At 54.6% G+C, this 20156-nt stretch overlaps 7 protein-coding genes across 7 annotated transcripts; 3 read left to right on the top strand and 4 right to left on the bottom strand.

Annotated features, from left to right (window-relative positions):
- Nucleotides 1-411: 411 nt before the first annotated feature.
- Nucleotides 412-1144, top strand: MYCGRDRAFT_73778 (uncharacterized protein; the record flags this gene model as incomplete). The annotated part of the gene is made up of 2 exons (XM_003850584.1): nucleotides 412-486; nucleotides 540-1144. 2 exons carry the CDS (start codon nucleotides 444-446, stop codon nucleotides 1142-1144), a joined length of 648 nt encoding a protein of 215 aa, XP_003850632.1.
- A 126-nt stretch (nucleotides 1145-1270) lies between these two features.
- Nucleotides 1271-2581, bottom strand: MYCGRDRAFT_44997 (uncharacterized protein; the record flags this gene model as incomplete). Its single annotated transcript, XM_003851187.1, has 2 exons — nucleotides 1271-1564; nucleotides 1691-2581. Coding segments are annotated over 2 exons (1185 nt in total), but the record flags the coding sequence as incomplete, so codon positions are not given.
- Nucleotides 2582-3535: 954 nt separating this feature from the next.
- On the top strand, nucleotides 3536-6088 carry MYCGRDRAFT_45088 (uncharacterized protein; the record flags this gene model as incomplete). Its single annotated transcript, XM_003850585.1, has 2 exons — nucleotides 3536-5748; nucleotides 5842-6088. The coding sequence occupies 2 exons, from the start codon at nucleotides 3536-3538 to the stop codon at nucleotides 6086-6088; spliced, it is 2460 nt and encodes an 819-aa protein (XP_003850633.1).
- A 480-nt stretch (nucleotides 6089-6568) lies between these two features.
- On the bottom strand, nucleotides 6569-8600 carry MYCGRDRAFT_199406 (putative major facilitator superfamily transporter; the record flags this gene model as incomplete). The annotated part of the gene is made up of 6 exons (XM_003851186.1): nucleotides 6569-6921; nucleotides 6979-7229; nucleotides 7282-7401; nucleotides 7454-7963; nucleotides 8015-8193; nucleotides 8255-8600. 6 exons carry the CDS (start codon nucleotides 8546-8548, stop codon nucleotides 6569-6571), a joined length of 1707 nt encoding a protein of 568 aa, XP_003851234.1.
- Nucleotides 8601-9661: 1061 nt separating this feature from the next.
- On the bottom strand, nucleotides 9662-10672 carry MYCGRDRAFT_94341 (uncharacterized protein; the record flags this gene model as incomplete). Its single annotated transcript, XM_003851185.1, has 1 exon — nucleotides 9662-10672. The coding sequence occupies one exon, from the start codon at nucleotides 10670-10672 to the stop codon at nucleotides 9662-9664; it is 1011 nt and encodes a 336-aa protein (XP_003851233.1).
- A 1304-nt stretch (nucleotides 10673-11976) lies between these two features.
- Nucleotides 11977-16883, top strand: MYCGRDRAFT_110110 (uncharacterized protein; the record flags this gene model as incomplete). The annotated part of the gene is made up of 4 exons (XM_003850586.1): nucleotides 11977-12098; nucleotides 12164-12236; nucleotides 12355-13565; nucleotides 14073-16883. The coding sequence occupies 4 exons, from the start codon at nucleotides 12078-12080 to the stop codon at nucleotides 16755-16757; spliced, it is 3990 nt and encodes a 1329-aa protein (XP_003850634.1).
- A 1917-nt stretch (nucleotides 16884-18800) lies between these two features.
- On the bottom strand, nucleotides 18801-19826 carry MYCGRDRAFT_15195 (uncharacterized protein; the record flags this gene model as incomplete). The annotated part of the gene is made up of 1 exon (XM_003851184.1): nucleotides 18801-19826. A coding segment is annotated over one exon (1026 nt), but the record flags the coding sequence as incomplete, so codon positions are not given.
- Between the last annotated feature and the right edge of the window lie 330 nt (nucleotides 19827-20156).

Below are 20156 nucleotides of genomic sequence, written 5' to 3' on the forward strand. Positions count from 1 at the left end.
CCCATCTCGAGATGGTGTCTTGCTTGGTCAGGTATCTTACCTACCTGTACATCTTAGGAAGATGTCTTGTCACTTTGCCTGTCCACCTCAACAACGGGTCTTGCTCAGTTGTCCGTACTGGTAATGCTTGGTTCAATGTACTTGACCAGCCAACTCACCTGCCCGTGTCTGGCTACGTTACTTGCCGTGCACAATGACATACGCTGCCGACCACCCGGCACGGTTTCACTGGTCATGCTGTTACCTCCCACAAGATCGGGTTTCACATGCAACCATTCTCCCCCGGTGCCTTGCATGATGACATCTGGCGGGACCAGATTCTACCCCACATTTTGACCATCTCATCACTGAGCGAGCTGACGGAGCTCGACTTCAGGGACATTCGACCTTTCATAGCTTCTACACCGACATCGCAAAAACCATTCTCGCACACGACCAACGAAATGACAACAATCAAAGGTCCCGGCGAAGCCCGCACCTACGACGGTACACCCTCCTCCACTCTCCCCCTCCCCTTCACCCCACTAATCTTTCTCCAGGCACACCCCTCCGCATCGGCATCATCCACGCCCGGTGGAACACGAAAATAATCTCCGCCCTCCTCGATGGCACAAAGAAGTCGCTGCGAGCAGCCGGCGTCCGCGACGAAAACATCGTCATCCAAACCGTCCCAGGTTCCTACGAACTTCCCTACGCCGTCCAACGGATGTGGACCGCCTCGCAATCGCAAAGCAGTCTCTCTGGCGGCGGAGGGCTGATCGCATCCGCTACCGATCTTCTAGGTGGAAGTACGACGGACTTGACGGCTACAGCGAAAGAGGGAGGAAAGGCAGCGGGAGGAGGAGGCGCGAGCAAGGAGCCCTTCGACGCGATCATTGCGATTGGAGCCCTGATCAAGGGCAGCACGATGCATTTCGAGTACATCTCCGACAGCGTCAGTCATGGGCTTATGAAGGTGCAGTTGGAGACGGGGTGTCCGGTGATTTTTGGGTTGTTGACGCTGTTGACGGAGGAGCAAGGGTTGGAAAGAGCGGGGATCGATGAGGCGGGGAAGGGGCATAATCATGGGGAGGATTGGGGGAGTGCGGCGGTGGAACTTGGGGTTAAGAGGAGGGGTTGGACGGAGGGGAAGTTTATTGAGTAGAAAGAGGTGTGTTGAGTGTGGTGTGGATATGTGGACAAATGCTTGCTATGAGGTGATGCTGTTGAGCAACACGCGCCCATCATCGAATGCGGCTTCCCTTGAACTTCAGTTCTGTGCCTCCACCGCTCACTTCGTCTTCAGCTCCTGCTCAATAGCAGCGGCCAACGCAGCAATAGCGTCGATGAGAGAACAGTCTCCACCCCAGGTGTGCATTGCGAGTCCCAGGATGGGCAGACGACGCAGCGTTCTGCCGCTGAAGCCCTCGCATTTCTGTGCCAGTGCCCATACCAGACGACCAGGTGAGTCCGGCGAGTCGGCATCGAGGAATGTCATGTCTTCGAAGGTCGGGACCGTGACCGGCTCGAGGATCGTCCATGGCGAGGATGGTTGAGGTGAGCTGGCACGTGGTGTCTCTGGTGCCTGGTTTATCGGCGCTGTTTGTGCTGGCTGCTTTGCCTTGGAGCGAGTGACGGCTCTGCGTTTTGGTGCGGACTCCTCCACGGACGGATCGCTGTGCGAAGTCACGGTCGATGGTGTAGCCGATACCACAGCAGAGCGAGGAGCTGAGTCGGTCGCAGCCATGTCGATCAGACTAGCTCTGACAAGCTCGTTGAGACACGATCGGAAGATGTTGTAGATTGCCTCTGGTGACGGGCTTGGTATGAGCTGCTTGATGTCCACTCGATCGAGGAAAGCTGGGTCGATGGCACCGATGAGGTTGCTGGTGCACAGAACGAGGATGTTGGGTGAGAGACGAAGCTTATCAAGAGCTGTCAAGAGCTGGTTGGTAGCTCGCAGCCCATCACTGCATTCATCACCGTCTGTGGACTTCTGTCGTGATCCGGCAATGGTCTCGATCTCGTCGATGACAACAACGACGAGTGTGAAGGGTGGACGTGCCAATTCGACAACGCTGTCGAACAGCTGGCTGATCAGCTTGCCACTCTCGCCAAAGTACTTGGAGAGCATGGTGTTGGTGTTCACTTCAACCAGAAGAGCACTGCTGAAGATCTTTGACAGTCGGATGCTGAGCTTCTGAGCGAGTGCTCGACACAATGTGCTCTTGCCGGACCCTGGCGGGCCGTGAAGCAGGCAGAGTCGATTCCAGTTGAATGTGCTCAGGTTGAGACCGGGCTGTTTCATCACGCCGAGCATGCGAACGAGACATCGGAGTAGCTTCGATGGAAGAGCGTCTTCGTAGATGAGTGAGTCCCACTCCCCGACCAGCTCAGTGTTGGGGAGGGGTAGGATGCGAGCCTGATTCACAGCAGTCTGGCCGTCTTCTGCATCATTGTGATTCGACTTGCGACGTGAAGTCGACTTTCGGCCCGTGGTCTTCAGTGAGTAGGTCTGGACGTCGAGCCCGGTCTCGTGGACTCTGCAGATGCCGCCAGGTACAGGCGGACCGGTGTAGTCGGCAGCCGTGGCACGTTCGATGTGTGGTGAGTCTGAAGCTGGTCAGTGCTGCCGGTCATGCATCTTCTCGGGCTCATCGACGGACTGTGACCGGTGATGATGCTGCCGACGAGGAGGGAGCTGTAGTTTGATCTGAGGCATGCGAGAACAGCTTCTGTCGCTTGGACTGCCGCATTGGCATCACTGTCCGCCTTGAGCTGAACCTCGATGTGAAGGGTCGGTTTGAGGAGCGTGGCTTTGTCCATGTCCACGAGCTGCGACTTGTGTGAAGGTGAGGTCCTGTTGAGTCCGCGGAAATGAAGGTCGATGGAAGTGAAGAGAGGATGTGAAGGAGAATCGAGGAGATGGTAGTGCTGAGAGGATACCTTCATCGTTTTACGGCGAAGCAGGCAGGAGGCTCAAGGCAAGGCGCGTCGTGCTTTCCATCTCAAGGACGAAACCGCGTCTTCTTGCAGCACAATGCTACCGTACCCAATTTACGGTCATGCCACCAGACTTCCACTTCACCTTCACACACTGGACTCATCGTGCGCTACATTATGCTCATATCCATCCGCTCGCGCTCGCATGTTCAGCTCCGAGAACCCTATCGATAGGCGACCAACTCGCTGACCAACGGCCTGAGCCTGGGAGGAAGTCCAATATCCGCGACTCTTCGCATCCTGTGAGGATGGACCGCCGAGTGATCATGACGGACGATCTCGACATGTGTGAAGAGTGACGGTAGAGACGTAGCGTGCAGGCGTCCCGTCGTCGGGTCTCTGGCTCTGCCTGCTTAGTCATGATATTCGATCGTCATCGTCTTCAGCCACATGCTTTGCGACGCCTCTTGCTTCGCACGTTCAAGCTTCACAGACCGACCACACACCATCGTGCCTACGACCGACTGCGAACGATTCTTCATGCCTTGCGTCGCTAAACATGAGCGACCTCTTTACCTTCAGAAAGGACGATGACAACCCCTACCGTGATCTCATGGGCAGTCCGAGAGACACGGTCTTCCAGATTGTCTTCTCGCTAGCCCTTGGAATTGGAGCCTTCCTCACTTTTTGTGTATTACGACCACGATGGGCAGGACTCTACGCTGCCCGGAAGAAGACCAAGGACGAGGCGACTGTGCTACCGGAGCTGCCGAACACTTTGTTTGGCTGGATACTGCCGCTATGGAGGATCACGGACCAGCAACTGCTCGCTTCCGCAGGCCTGGATGCATATGTCTTCCTCGCGTTCTTCAAGCTGGCCATGAAGTTCCTGTTCGCGACCCTGCTCTTTTCATTGATCGTCATCAAGCCCGTACACGATGCGTATCCCGAGGAAGATGACGATGGAAAGGGCAAGCACAACAAGACCCATCACGACGCAGACCTCTTCCGCCAACCGGGTCTTCGCAGATCTACAGGCTTCGACTGGGTGCCAAAGAACGGAACGGAATACCCGTGGGACCCAAGGAACTTCGAGACGGATTATCTGTGGATGTATCTGGCTTTCGCATACTTGTTCTCAGCAATCGCCGTCTACTTGATCTATTCAGAAACGAGGACGGTCATTGAGGTGCGTCAAGAATACTTGGGAACACAGACCACAGTCACCGATCGAACGCTGCGGCTTTCAGGGATCCCTCAAACTTTGCAAGACGAGCAGAAGGTCAAAGACTTTATCGAAGAGCTGGATATTGGCAAGGTGGAAACTGTTGTGCTTTGCAGGAATTGGAAAGAGCTTGATGATGCAATGGCTGAGCGTACGGACATCATGCGGCGACTTGAGGAAGCTTACACGATCCATCTGGGTCGTCGGCGGTCCGAAAGGGACACAGAAACTCTGCCGATCGTACAGCCTGCGCCGTCGGGTCCCGAGGGCGAAAGCCTGTTGGATGCGGATGAGAACGGAACACCGGCTGACGATGCCGCTGTGCCCGTCAGGCCATTCTCGCGGTTCAGACCCCAAGCCACCATCAGATCTGGCTGGCTGGGACTGCGAAGGCACACCGTCGACGCCATCGATTACTACGAAGAAAAGCTCAGTGAGGCCGACGAGAAGATCAAGCAACTGCGAAAGAAGGATTTCCCACCAACGCCGCTCGCATTTGTCACCATGGACTCGGTCGCAGCATGTCAAATGGCCATCCAAGCTGTGTTGGACCCTTCGCCTTTGCAGCTTATTGCGAACCAGAGCCCCGAACCTTCCGATGTGATTTGGCCTAACACGTATCTTTCGCGGACGAGTCGCATGGTACGTTCATGGTCTGTGACAGTGCTGATCGTGCTGCTCACGGTGTTCTGGTCCATCATCCTGTTGCCCATTGCTGGTCTCTTCAACGTGAAGACGATCAGAAGAGTCTTACCCGGACTAGGGGATATTCTCGAGGAACACGGCAATCTCGAAACGATTGTAACATCTCAAATACCAGTCCTCCTGGCGTCTCTGCTCATGGTCTTGGTTCCTTACCTATACAACTGGCTCTCATGGTACCAAGGACAGATATCGCGCGGAGACATCGAGCTCTCCACTATCTCGAAGAATTTCTTCTTCACCTTTTTCAACTTCTTCATCGTTTTGACGGTGCTCGGTACGGGATCGAACTTCTACCAATTCTTCGAGAACTTCGGCGATGCTATTCGGGACTTCCAGAGGATCGCCTATACACTGGCGCTGTCCTTGCAGGGGATGCTCAAATTCTACGTCAACTTCATCATACTTCAAGGAGTGGGCTTGTTCCCTTTCCGTATGCTTGAAGTCGGCAGTGTATCGCTCTATCCTGTCATGCTGATGGGCGCCAAAACACCGCGAGACTACGCCGAGCTGGTCCAGCCACCGGTCTTCAGCTACGGCTTCTATCTCCCTGGAGCCTTACTCATATTCATAATCTGCATGGTGTACAGTGTGCTTCGATCATCTTGGCAGGTATTGTTGGCTGGCTGGCTATACTTCGCAATGGGTCACTTTGTCTACAAGTACCAGCTCTTGTACGCCATGGACCACCGGCAACAAGCATCAGGCCGTGCCTGGGGCATGATCTGCGATCGCATCTTCGTCGGTCTAATCTGCTTCCAAGTCACGACTGCCGGACAGCTCCTCCTGAAGCAGGCTGTGTATCGGGGTGCAATGATGATCCCGCTCATCATCGCCACAATCTGGATCCAGATCTGGTATGGTAGGACCTACAAGCCGCTCATGAAGTTCATCGCTTTGTCGGCTGTCAAGAGAGGAGAGCACTATGCCGAGTATACCGACAACGAACCCGATGCAGCGAGTTCTCCAGAATCTGCGAGCGTCACTAGCAGTACCGCAGCTTTGGAACGTAATGTGTGGGCGGACAACAATGACGCTTCTCAACAGCCTGGAGCAAGCCGGCGACCTCGACGACAGAACTGGCGAGAGAACGGCGATATCAGAGAGCGCAATTTGCCGTTCATTAATCCTAGCCTTGTGGCGCCGCTTGGCAAGATTTGGATTGCAGATGGGAATGACAGAGAGGGCGCGGCGTTGGTCAGTCCCGCTGAGATTGAGAATGGGGAGAGCAACGTTTGAGAGATTTGATGCATGATACCCTAGTTTGACTTGAGCATGAGCGGTGTTGGCATAGCGTGCTTTTGGTAATGTAAATACATCGAGTAATCAGCTCTATTGCTATGGCCGTCTCCGTGGCGTTCTCTCAGTCCATCGGTAGCGGACGGGTGAGAAATCCGGAGCACAGACTCGCAGCAGGATGCAATGACCAATGAAGACTCCTACGCCTGACAATGTCCTGCTGTGTTACCTTGGGCGGCTTTCTCGGTGCTGAGATAACTTGCCTGCACGCCTCTTTGGCCGTGGCATCGAGCTACCTGTACAATTACTTGTACGCCTACCTGCGCGCCTATTAGGCTGTCCAACTAGGTGGCCTGCACGCTTTCATCTAGCCGACTTGCGGAATTGTGGTTCATTGCCGTTTGCGTTCGTGCTTCATTTCTCCCACGTCCTACAGACACGATCCCATCTTCGTGGTATCCAGTCATCCTCCAACCGCAATCAATGGATGTCCACCGCAATCTTGTTCGTCATGTACTTTCGAATATTCGGCAAGAACGCACAGCACACGCAGCTAATCACACCAAACGGAATGGTCGTGTACCACACATATCGCAGCGACTCGGAGTACGCTTTCTGCGACGCGTACTGGGTCGCGGCGACCAGGGCGTCCGTCACGCCGGGCACCGCGGCGGCCGCTCCGGGGACTTGCGAGCCGTAGGCTTGTGCGAGGGCGATGGCTGTTTCCATGGTGGCGCCGCCTGCGACTGCTGCGCCGACGACGTAGGTGGGGAGGCATTTCTTGAAGCGGTTGAGGAAGACGTTGAAGTAGATGCTTGTGCCGACGGAGCCGCCTATTGGGATGTGTTAGTTGTGCTGAGTTGGACATGGTGCGGTGGGCTTGGACTTACCGAGGAAGCGGACAGAGAGGGACAATGCGCCGACTGTGCCGACCAGGTCGTCTGGAGCGGCGTAGAAAGCGAGCGTGAGAGCGGGAACGACGAGAGCGCCGTTGCCGAAGGCTGCGAGCGTGGCCATGGCGATGGTGAAGCCTGGATTGTCGGGTGTGCTGAGGGAAAGGAGGGCGGTGAAGACGGTCATCATGGCGGCTACGATGAAGAACATTTGGCGAACGTGGCCGCGGGTGTAGGACATGAGGAAGCTGGGGATGTTAGTCGAGGTATCGGGCTGGAGGATGGGACGGGACGTCTTACGAGATGAGGCAAGCTCCTCCGAGAATTGCCCAGGGATAGCAAAGACCACGGACACCGACTGTGATGGCGTCGGTAACGTAGACGTATTGCAGGACTAGAGGGAAGAATCCGAGGATTGAGCTGGCGCAGTTGCGTTAGTATAGGAGGCAATGACACTGATCGATTGACTTACTAGAACTCCATGCCGGCAACGAACACGATGACATAGGCCAATGCCACCACACGCTGTCCCTGGAAGATCCTGGCGGGAACAAGTGGGTGAGGGTGGCTCGTGAAGTACTGGCTGGCCGGGAAAGCGACAAAAGTCATCAATCCACCAACGATCAACGGACCGAGAGCATGGCCCGAAGTCCAGGGGTATTGGTATCCACCGGCCTGCAGACCGACGAGGAAGAGTGTGATGCCACCGATGGACAGGAATGTACCCAGCCAATCGATACCCTTGATCACGCTCCATGCAGTCTGGCCCTCGATGAGCTTGCGTGGTGGTGGCCTGTAGCAGAAGAACAGTCCGACCAAGCCGACGAAGTTCCACAGTCCGGTGAGGAGGAAGCAGTATCTCCAGGTGCTCGAACGAACGATCAAGACCGTGTATAGGAGCTGCGGCATGAATGGGACGATGGAGAAGGTGACGAGAGAAAGGGTGACTCCACGCCATCGAGTAGGGGTGATTTCAGCGACACTGCGGTGGTGTCAGTGCAGTCCAATCTACCATTGGATTTCTTCTGCTCACCCTGCCAATGCGACGAGCTCACACATGCCAGCGCCAATACCGCCGATAGCCTGTGCGGTGACCGCCTGGCCGAGACCGTACGATGTGGCTTGAATGATACTGGAGACGATCAACAGCACGGAGCCGAGGAGGGCGACCACACGTCTACCGCAAAGATCCGTGAAATGACCAACCCAGGGCTATGGAGGCGTCAGTCAGCGGACTCCTCATTGGATCGTCAATGGCGAAACTTCAACATACACAGATAGCCGCCACTCCGAGCGTGTTGGCTGTCAACATCCAGTTGGGCGTTGTGGTTTTGATGCTCAGCGCAATGGGCGTCAGAGCCGAGCTGGTGAAGTAGAGGATGATCTGAGAGCCGACGTAGACCATGCAGAGCGAGAAGATGGCGATCATGCGGGTGGGAGTCCATGGGTGATCGACCTCGACGCCGAAGTTGTTCGACGTATCGAGGGAACCTTTCTCTCCGATCTCGTTGTGTTCAGTGCCATGGTGGCTCTTCTCGTTGGCCGGGGAGTCTGAGCGTGTGAACATGATTGCTTCTCCTTGTTGGCAGGACTGCGGCGAGATGCAGAAGTAGGGCGAGGAGGACACGGAGCAACAGCAGCTGAGCTTCACTTTATCCTCGACCGCGGACGGCAATCTGTCGTGCCGTAGAACGCCATTCGCAGGATTGAGGCTGCGAGCCTATGTTCTTCCCAGCCATAGAGTGTATCGATTGAGGAGCCAACAAGCGCGTCGCGGCGCATACCAGACACGTTCCGTTGGCCGACTCGTCCAATGAGGAGAGATCTATCCGCGAGACATCTGGGGATCACCCCCGGCAAACCCCAGATTCAGTCGTAGACTTGTGGGGAGAGTTTCGGTTGTGTTGCGCCACGTGAGGTTCAGCCCTCGATTTGGAACAGTCAATGAACGGTCTGGACTGCAAGAGCCGTTGATTGAACGCTGTTTAAGCTGTTATTGCCGCTCGCATGGTAGAGCTAGGCGCAAGTGGTGCGGGGTCGTCTTGAGCAAAGGAATGTTGCAGTCAAGATGTGTTGGTAATATTACTCAAGCGGGCCGTGTGCTGCGAGGGAGTGTCATTTTGCATGCAGACGGAAGGCTTATCTGACAATGCTACCCACACGTACATATCGTCACGTCGGTCAACGAATGCCATAACCTTGGAGTATGCATGCGTCGAGAGGTCATCAACGGCAACAAGCAAGTCGCAACTATCCTCAATTTGAGGCTGCTTTAGGGTTTGGGCAGATCGGAACTCCTGGCAATTGCGGTAAAGATATACCGTACACCGGGTATAACAGCATGGTGGCTGCGGTTGATGGCATCCCATGTGAGATGCACCACTCGAAGGTAGACGCGTGGACCTGCTTCTTTGCAGATGAGAGCGCAGAAGCTAAGAAACTATTGTTAATGTATATCAGCTGATTGGAGAATCATACATCTGAAACGCGCTCACGAAGGCGGCTTGGCGCACCTTGGAGAGCAGGGAACCGAGTTGAAAGGATGTATTGATTTGGGTACTTGAGCACCGCAATCCAAGTCGGAACAGACAACTTACTGAGATCCATACCTGAGCAATGAAGCTGCCATATCGCCCAGTCGGTATGCAGTGTTACAGACTGTATGTTCAGTCTATCTCGATCAGCTGCGTCCCATGATCGTGACCGAATTCTCAGTCTTTGGGTTCCCTCTCAGCCAAACCTCGAAGCCAGACTTCTCCCACGATACGATGAGGCCTGCCTCAGCCTGGGCGTCGTCTGTCCACGTTCCAGCTTTCACTCGAGCGGCCTTGACTTCTTCGTCAGCAGCAGGAGAGAGCACGATGGCTCCTGTATAGGCCCACGGTTCAGGCAGGTTCGGCAAAGCAGCCATGAATACATTCATGGCATCTTGCGCGATGCCAGTGCCGCCGTAGGCTTCAGGATGGCTGAGGGCGAAGGTGTGTATGAATAAGAGGTTCTCGTTGGTCAACTCGGCGGTGCGGTCAACAAGCTTCTTCTTCACCGCACCCGTTTTTGTGAAAATCGTCTGGAATATCAGCTGTACTTCATCCTCGCCCTTTGGTCTCAAGAGTTCGGAGACCCATCGACCATTTTTGAATTGCTCTTCTTCGCCGGCCGACATGTCGACCAAGTATGTGACAATCTCACCAATCTGCTTCTTCTTCGTGGCGCCTGGGGCTTTGAGAAAGAAATCTGCGTCGATTTGCGTGATGCAGTCGTGTGTATCATGACCTTTCACTTCACATTCGACTACAATGACACACGATGTTGCTTGCTCTGAATTGTACTGCAGCGGCGGAGCATCTGCGGTTTTCTTGGAGGTCTTCTTGACTTTCCTTGGCTGCTTTGCTGCAAGTTCGTCCTCATCTTCGGGTACGGCCTTCCTCTTTCCGGACGTGGCTTTGGTAGTGTTGCCTTTCGGTTTCACTCCAGCATTCTTCTTTGCTCCGCACCGTGTTTTCTTTGGGTTCACTCCGACAGGATCTTCGTCTTCGTCTTCGGGCTCTGGTACAGCTGGGTTCTGCTCTGCCTTCTTACTCCGGCCACGGGTTTGCTGAACTCCAGTGACCGGCACTTGGGTGGCTTCCTGGCTCGCTCCTGTGGCTCCCCGAGTCTCTCCGGTAGGGTTGCTGCGTGTGACTCTGGCCATGATAACTGTATGGATTCAGATGCGTTTTGCCGTTCGGTTTGCTTCCATCCAAGGCACCGGCTATGTACGGCCATCTTGTATGACCGCTGGATAACCACATCGTCAAGGTTCATTCTCACGAATCCTTTGCGAATTGGAATTAGTAGCTGACGGAACAATGCCACACGAGATTTGGGAAGTTGGAAGAAGAACGATACAAAGACATTGGAGTACTGTCGCCTTTGTTGCGATTGTTGGTCTCTCAAAGACTCGAAGCAATCAATACAAAGCGAGGAGCCGTCGGCCCAGAATATTGACAGACTCCATGGAGTATATTCCAGGTCCGTAGCGACCAGCCTTTGGTAACGACCATGGACGACTGTGACTCTCTATACCCGGCCAGATGGACGAACATCGCGAGGACGAACCCGGACAGTTTGTCGGCTTAGTGTTCCCTGGAGCTGCCGCATATTCTCACACAAAGCCGTCAAATTTGCCATGGTGCATGGCGATTGGCGAACAAAGAAATTGGTGTGAGCGATGGCATCTGTGGCAAGTTGGAGCGTCCGGGAGTCGGCCTGACGGAGAGTCGATGCGAGTTCCGAACGTGACCTCCTCGCGGATGTGTCCATTATCCATGAGCTGAATGCAATAGACAAACCTCAGCCAGCTGTGTTACAACCGCAAGAAAGCAGGATTCCCCGGAAGGTGCTTCTTCGAAAGCACGAGACCGCACCATCAGCATCGGTCCATGAAAGAGTCGGAGGTCATGATGTAAGCGCAAAGGGCGCCCAGAAGCACATTGTGCGAGGACATGGTCGGCTGACCACGAGATGGTGGTGGTATGAGACACAAGCTCAGTTGCCGATGCATGTCTCGGATTTGCATCATACTGCTGCCGGCAGACGGGTTGTGATGGTCATGCAGTCGAGGCGGGAGGCGCGTAGCGATGTCGGCTGTGACAGGACTCATCAGGAAGAACGAAACTCACGCGTGCTGCTCTGCCCGTGCCACACTCGCGAACCCCTGCAGTGGAGTGTTGACGGTAGAAGTCGTGGTGTCAACATTCTGCTTGTTGCCACCGCCATCAGAGCCATCGAGTGTATGGCATCAGGCAGACATGGCACTGCCGCCTGGAGGGCGTCGTTGCGAAGGATGAGGTCCATAAGGGAAAAGGAAGACTGTTGTAAGGACCGGCAGAGATGTCGTCGGAATAAGGCAGCCACGACTTTTAGCTCTTTCCTAAAGAACGCTAAAACTTTCGTCCGTGAAATCGTAGCGCCGACTCTGCTGCTCACACCCATCTGTCTCATTGCGCCGCACACTTGACTGGTTGTCGCACTTCTGCTTGCACATACACACCACGCCATCCTTCGCGCGCATATAACATCCTCGGCTCCCCTGAAGGCGCCCGTCTTCCTCCATCATGGTGTCTTTCTCTTGCGAGGTAAGAGAAGAACCGCGACATCGACTATTCCCTGATCCCAAACAAGCTGATACACTCAATCCAAGGTTTGCAACGATGTCCTGACGAAGAAGAAACTGGACCCGCATCGAAACCAATGCTACGGAGCGAACTTCACCTGTGAGTTGTTGAACGAGAGAATGCTCGAATTGTAGTCCGATAGTCTTTCGAACCATGGCAGAACTCAGCTCGTTTCCTCATTTAAGCATAACTGACTCTTCTACCCATTGTCCTTCAGGTATCGACTGCATGGTACATTTCCAAGGAACCGACTACCGTTCTCACACATCTTGCATCTCGGAAGCTCAGAAATACCAAGGACATCTCTACCGGGAAAAGGACAACAAGAAGGGCAAACGAAAGTCGAACGGGCAAGAGATGATTCCCAGGAGTGCATACGTTGAAGATGCGCCGGAAGGTGACGATATGAATACTGTGGCGGTGATCGATGTGCCACCTCGTGCTCCCACACCACCTCCCGCTCCAGAAGCGTACGGCGAACTACCGGAGAACATCAACGTTTTTGACTACATGGTCAGCGATGCGACACCCAAAGCAGCGGCTGTGCAAGCACCGGATGAGCGGAGAATGTTGGGACACAGCACGCCGGCCAACGGCGACTCACAGTATTCACAACACTCGAATAGAGACGGACCGCGCTACCAGCAACGCGGCTGGTCATATGGCAGTGGACCACTCGAGCCATCTTTACAACGATACGATTCCTCCCACAACCTCAACGGGTCGCAACAGATGCCACCACCGCAGTCCGCATACGTCACTCCAGCACCAAAAGAGCAGAGGCGGGACAAGAAGGACAAGAAGCGTGGGAGCACCGCTGTGGATGGAAGTGACAAGAAAAGAAAGCGTAATGTGGAGGAGTTGGATCTTTCAAGCGTCAAGCGGCCACAGTCGAGGGATGAGATGCAATTGGATCCTCCGCAGACCGGGGGAAGGGTGCTGCATTCAGGGCTGACAGGCGGATTGACAAGACTCGTGACGGACCCAAACTTCTACGAGGATCGAATTGACGCTGGTCCAACACCAGTCAGTCCATTGAGGCGGAGTAAGAAAGACAAGGACAGCAAGGAAGATCGTCGCAGCAAACACTCCAACGACCGACGACAGCGATCTCGAAGTCCTGAACGTGGAGAAAGGAGGAAGACACATCGTCGGCGATCTGACTCTGCATCATCGACAGAAGACCGTCCACGACCGAGCCGAAGGGGACACGAGCAGCGAAGGATCGAGTACCACGATGACCTCCAACCGTCGGCGAACAATCAAGTCATGGCGCATACCGATCGCGCAGACTTGTTCATGTCGTTCATCAACAAGGGGCCGGAGAGTGAGCGGGGCTGCTCGATCAACAAGGTGTTGAAGCGGTATCATCGGGAGAGTGAGGGTAGGAGAGATGATGAGGACAAGGAGCTGTGGAAGAGTTTGAGGGTGAGGAGGAATTCCAGAGGCGAGATTGTACTGTTTGCATGAGTGGGTGCAGTAGGATTGTACGAAACAGCGGACTGCTCCAGCTGAGTAGACACTTGATGTACCTTTGCGCTTCCGCTCCCAGTGCACACTCCAAGCCATTCAGATACACCTCGTTTGGTGGAGTCCGAGCGATAGTGTGGGATACAGTACCGACTGGACTCTGTAGGCCGTTATGATACCGGTCTCAAGGGCCCAAATCTCCGTCTTTCTAACATTCCGCGTCATTCTCACCGCACGATATTCGCTTGGTTGGCTGTAATGATGCAGCTTGAGCAGGAGAATGGAGGTGATCCTTCTGGTGAAGCAGAAGGCATTCTCATATCGATAAGCGGAGTCGAGTCCGACCCAGCTTGCGAGATACGTCACCTGCATCTCAAACCGACTTTTTAACACTTGACGCCCGTCTCTTCGTTCACGACACTGTCCATCTCAGCGCCAAATGCTGCCGTCTGACGTGAGTACTAGGAGCTCTGTCATGTGATAGCAAAGTCTATACCGCAACATCTCAGCGCTACTGCTTCAACCGAGAACCAATCTAAGCGGCGGCTAGAACAGAACCTCTTTACCGCACTAGACCAGGATTCTACAAGCATGGCCATCTCCATCTCCGGCGACTACGGCGGCCACCGCAGTGACAAGTCGACGTCTGGCGCCGCCATCCTCGGAGCCTTCGTCCCCACATTCACCATCGCCTGCGTCTACATCCTCGCCTTCATCCTCGTCCGGAACTCCTTCAGGAAAGTCTACGCACCCCGAACATTTCTCGGGACCATCCCGGAAAAAGACCGAACACCATCATCTCAAGCTGAGGGAGCTTCGTGGATTCGCGACTTCAGATCTTTGACCGACCGCTTCGTGCTGCAGCACAACTCGCTTGATGCATACCTTTTTCTCCGCTTCCTCAAGCTGATCCTATCGATCTGCTTGGTGGGAGCTTGCCTAACATGGCCGATCTTGTTCCCTATCAACGCGACTGGAGGTGGCACTGCCAGCCAGCTGGATAGGATCAGCTTCAGCAACATCGCGAAGAACAGCCATCTCTGGGCTCACACTGCCGTGGCATGGGTCTTCTTCATCGGCATCTTCCTGGTCATCGCGCGGGAACGACTTCGCTTGATCGGCATCCGTCAGGCATGCTATGTGAATGATACGCATGCTTCCAAGCTGTCTTCCAAGACGGTGCTGTTTATGAATGTCCCCCAAGATGCTCTCCAGAGTGAGAACCTGAGCCGCTTCTTTGGCGAGAATGCTGAGAGGTCATGGCCGGTCAAGAATATGGGAGACCTCCCAGACTTGATCGAGAAGCGCAATAGTGCGGTATATAACCTTGAAAGCGCGGAAATGGACTTGATTGTCAAAGCCGCGAAGTTGCAAAAGAAGAAGACGCCACTCAATGGCACGAGTCACATTGTTTCTGATGAGGACTCTCTCGTACCCAAGGCACATCGGCCTACCAGCAGGAGCCCTCCCGTAGTCGGCAAGAAGACGGACAAGATTGAGGAGGCTCGCCAACGTGTCATTGATATTGTCGAGAAGATCGAGGCTCATCGCGCAGCTCCTGGCCGGAACCTCCCTGAGCAGAGCGCCATCTTCGTGTCCTTTAAAAGTCAAGAAGCTGCTCATCGGGCATTTCAGCAAATTACCTTCCAGCCCAAGCTGCCTCTGGAGGATCGCTATCTGGCAGTGCAACCCAAAGAGGTTCTGTGGCAAAACATCACACTCCCGACATCCGTCCGGCTGTCAAAGGCTTCCTTCGCCCTCGTCTTCGTCATCGTCTTCACCATCTTCTTCTCCATTCCTGTGGGCTTGATCGGTACTCTCAGCAACGTAGAGGCGCTCGCGGATCGCTTTGAGTTTCTCAGCTTCCTCAACGACCTCTCACCTGAGATCAAAGGACTTCTCACTGGATTCGTGCCGCCTTTCCTTACAAGTTGGTTCGTTTCGTACGTGCCCAAGCTGTTCCGTCACATCGCAAAGCTCTCTGGAGAACCGACGATCCCGCAAGCTGAACTGAAAACACAAGCCTGGTTTATGGTATTTCAAGTCGTCCAGGTGTTCCTCATCACCACCTTCTCGTCCGGAACCGCTGCCGTGGCCGCGAAGATTGCGAAAGATCCAGCTTCGGCTCCCGACTTGTTGGCTTCGAGCTTGCCTAAAGCATCCAACTTCTACCTCACCTACTTCATCCTCCAAGGTACGACAAGTGCAGCATCCAACCTCTTGGACTACTCCGAGACGTTTGAATATCTCTTCTACGAGTACTTCTGGGACAAGACCCCACGTGAGAAGTTCACCACCTACGCACAAATGCGAGGCACACCCTGGGCATCGTGGTATCCGAAGTTCACCAACTTCCTCATCATTGCCGTCGCCTACTCTTGTATTCAGCCACTCACCCTCGGCTTCGCCGCGGTCGGCCTATACTTCTACTACCTCAGTTATCGCTACAGTCTGCTGTACGTCCGCCAGACGAAGATCGACACCAAAGGAGAAGCCTACAAGCGTGCTCTCCAGCAGATGCCCATTGGTCTCTACCTCGCCGAACTCTGTCTCATCGGTCTCTTCGGTGCGAGAAAGGCGACAGTACAGACAATCCTCATGATCATACTCCTGGTCCTCACCGCCATGGCCAACTTCGCTCTTGATCGCGTCTTACGTCCACTAGAATTATATCTCGGCGTGGACAAGTGGTCCGAGCAAGAACACCTCCTCGCAGAACAAGACAACGTCGATCCCAACGACGAAGCAGCAGCCCACGCAGCCTCCCACGGCCGACGTCTCGGACTCAAAAAACTCCCCAACCCTCTACCAAAACGCCTATCCGACCTCTTCGACTCCATCGTCTCCTCCGCCCGCGCACAAACTCACAGCTGGTTGGACAGTGCCGACCGTACCGCTGATGACGAGGTCCCGCAGTTGAGTGAGGAGGATCTAGCGAAAGCGTATGTAGCGCCGGCGTTTACGTCCAAGACACCGAAGTTGTGGATCCCGATGGATCCGTTGAGGGTGTCGAAGGAGGAGATTCGGCATAATGAGGAGGTGGGGATTCCGACGACGGATGATGGGGCGGAGATTGATGAGAATGGAAAGTTGTTTTGGAATCATAATTTTGAGGAGGTGCCAGTATTTTCGAGGCCGAAGGTTGTTTGAGGGAGGGATGAGGGTTGAGGGGGATGTGGTATCAGCATTTGACGATCGAAGGATTGCAGTGAGATTGGTTCAGCGCTACGTTTTGCTGCTTGGTGGTCCTCGAGAATGTCAAAACTGTGACCATTCTTGTACTTTTCCACTAGCGATATGCGGAATCTACCAGATTGGGCAACGCCGTGCAGTTGTGCGGTCACTAGCAGTGTCACAGGTCCCTGCGGAGTAGACTGCAGCAGCCTTAGCATAAGATACGGTACTGCTGAAGATCGGGCTCGATCAGGGCCAAGTGTCTTGTAGCAACGTAGATTGTCGCGATACCTGTTGTAGTCCTGTACGCCCAGTGTGTGAGGCTGTCGTGTCAAAGTGTATGTGCACGGCTCAATTGAGCATATGTCGCCAGTCACTTTGCCCACCTTTTCCAGCGTGCTCTGCTGATCCACCCTTGGTTAACTACTGATCAAACATTCCGCTTAGCGTTATCGTAACGTCTCTATGAGCGACTATTCAACCGACTGAACGGCGAGGTTTCCAAGCCCAAAATACCAAAACAGAAATTTGATGCATTTTGACGAACAATATGTGGTCAAGAAATTAAACTCAACCCCACCCCTTATATCTCACTCTCAACCCCTCCCCTGCATCCCCCTCAACCCCTCCAACAGCGCCCTCGCCTTCGCTTCCTTATCCTTTCCCTCCTTCCCCTCCTTCGCCTTTGGTAACCCCGGATAATTCGGGACTGGCGCCAGACCCGGAGCCGTCATCAACGGAGCATTCGCCTTGGGTTTGGGCAATTTCCCCACTTTTCCGATCAAATCTAGTAGTCTTTCTCCGTTGATACTCTGAGGCTTAGGCTTCGGCTGCGGTTGAGGCTTGGGCTTCGGCTTCGCGGTGGGAATGGGGACGTAGGTCGTTTTGCCACCGATGATGGTTTGAGTGAGAGGGGTGATGATTATACCCACCAGCTTCGATGGGCTGGGTTTCGGTTTTGGGGCCGCGGGACGGGGTGTTGGTCGGGGGAAGGGAGCAGCTGGACGTGGGCGGGGAGGGTGGTGCACTTCCGGCAGACCGTTTCCAGCCGGCCGAGGAGGTGGGTGGTGCACCGCCGGCAACCCCGGGCGTCGCGTAGGAATAGGTGCGGAGGTAGGTGGGATTGTACGGCCGTTGGCGAAGGGAGCGTAGTTTGAAATCATGGGTGCTGCGGGGCGGGGGCGGTCAGCTGGTGGGGACGCTGCGGCTGGTTTTCTGGTTGGTCGCGGTTTAGGTTTTGGACTGTGAGCGGGTCGCTTGGTTGGAGCTGGTCCAGGGAGGGTGATGGTCGTGACTCTGACCGGTCTTTTGGTTGGAAGAGGTGCTGAGATGTAACGTGTTGTTAGGCGGGTCAGGGTCTTTACCCGAGGTTTGGGAGGAGCTGGGGAGGCGGCGGGTGGGACGGAGGAAGGGTAGATGAAGGCTGTGGTCGCGGGGATTCGGGGTTCGATATTTCGGCGGGCGAAGGAGGCGGGGAGGTGGAGGGAGGAGGTTGTGGCGAGGAGAGTTGCGAGAGTCGCGAGGAGGATGGTGGATGGGTTGGTGTACATCTTGGTGGGTCTGTGAGGGTGTTGCGGTTGTTGTGAGGGTGGTTGATGTGACGATGAACGGGGTCGTAGGTTAACGAGCCAGTCGTTATGTTTGTCTGCCTTCCGTAGTGAATGTGTATATGGGAGGAGTTGTGATGATGTGGGGAATGAGGAGAGGTCCTCGACGTCGAGGAGAGAGCAAGACTTCAAGTCTGCCGGACAATGCATATCTGACAAAGTGGCATGCTGTGATCTTTGTAAAAGGATAAAGAGGAGCACAAGGAAGCATTTGAAAATAGACCGCCTCTTTCATATTTTGAAAGAACTGGAACAAACAAACGGCGTAGTTTCGTGCAGTCAACGTCGCAATCTCAGTCGTCCATCGCGTGACACGACTTCAAACTGGCTTCGCTAATGCGTGAATAAGCCCTCACTCAGGCTGGAGGCCTCCGCATAAATCTCATAGGTCGACCTTCTGACTGCCGATCAGCTTCCCAGGCCCTAGCGGATCACCTCCAGGCAAGCATACCCCCAATCTCCAAAAGTAGTCTCGATGTGCAAAGAACAATTCCCACAGTTTGTACCTCGAAGGAATGCCCCAGCTCTCCGTCCTGACATCCTCAATCTCGTTGCGGACTGATTTCAAGAGGTCTCGTTTTGCGGACTGGCCTTTCGAGGTACTGGAGTCCTGTCCAGCGATACATTCGACATCGTTATCGCCTGAGCAGTGCTGTAGATCTGCGACATTGGGCGAGAGGGACGACTTGGAGATGTAGATCTCGCCGGCGTGCATAGCGTAGCCCCATTCTGTTAACGGTAGGAGAGGGACCGGATCGTCGACATGAGTGACACGGCGGTATTTGAGCTCAGTGTCGTTTTCAGGCACTGACTGGTTTGAGCCGATCTTAAATGTCTCGTCGATGTAATCCACCAGATGCGTATTGCCGACCCGCGGCTCACCAAAGGAGGTGACCGTTGGCTCCCATCCTCGAGCCACGAGATCCAGTCCGGCCAGTGCTGCGACTGCGCCGCCGAGAGAGTGGCCTACTAGATGGAGGGCGTAGTGCGGATAGAGAAAGATCTGCTGTTGGAGGTCCGGGAGGATAGATCGGCGAGTATTGACCCAGGAGGAGTAAAAGCCCATGTGTACGCTGCAGTTCGTACACTTGGCGCCAGTGATGGTCACGTCGCCATCGCCGTCATCGCCCGGGTAAGGGACATATTTCTGCGGAATGGTGCTCAAGTCGATGATGGTGTTGGCGATGCTATATGTCCCACGGAAGGCGACGATGATTCGCTGCTTGCCATGATCGAGAGCGATGTATCCGCACGAGTCCGACAATAGTGGTCCAGTATTCCACGTCGTGACCAGCTCAAATTGTGGAAAGTCGGAACATCGGGAGAGACAGCTGAAGGGTTTGGAAATGCCTGCGCTGATCAGTCCAACGCAGTAGGAGATGTCGACGATGCGGGCGAGTTCTTCCAACTCGGAGAAGAGAGCAACGCTGACACTGCGGCCGGTAGAGTGTTGGAGGAGCGGAGACTGGAGAGAGGCGGCGGTGAGGATGAGAGTGGCCAAGGAGAGGAGAGAGCGGAGCATGGCGGGTAGGGATGGGATAAGGGTGATGAGGTAGGGGTAGGGGTGGGCGGAACAGCGGAGCGGAGCGGAAGACTTGTTGTCTTCCACTTCACATGTTGTCGATGTGAGTTCTACGACATGTGCTCGACTCTGTGATGGTGCTGCCGGTACCACAGGTAGTAAGGCATGTGTGTGTTTGTTCGGCTCGTGGTCGAGACGGATCCGCATCCGGTGACGTCGACTGTCGCAAAATGGAACAAGTTCCAG

The sequence above is a fragment of the Zymoseptoria tritici genome, chromosome 7, assembly GCF_000219625.1.
Source record: "Zymoseptoria tritici IPO323 chromosome 7, whole genome shotgun sequence".
In the NCBI taxonomy this organism is placed as follows: domain Eukaryota; kingdom Fungi; phylum Ascomycota; class Dothideomycetes; order Mycosphaerellales; family Mycosphaerellaceae; genus Zymoseptoria; species Zymoseptoria tritici.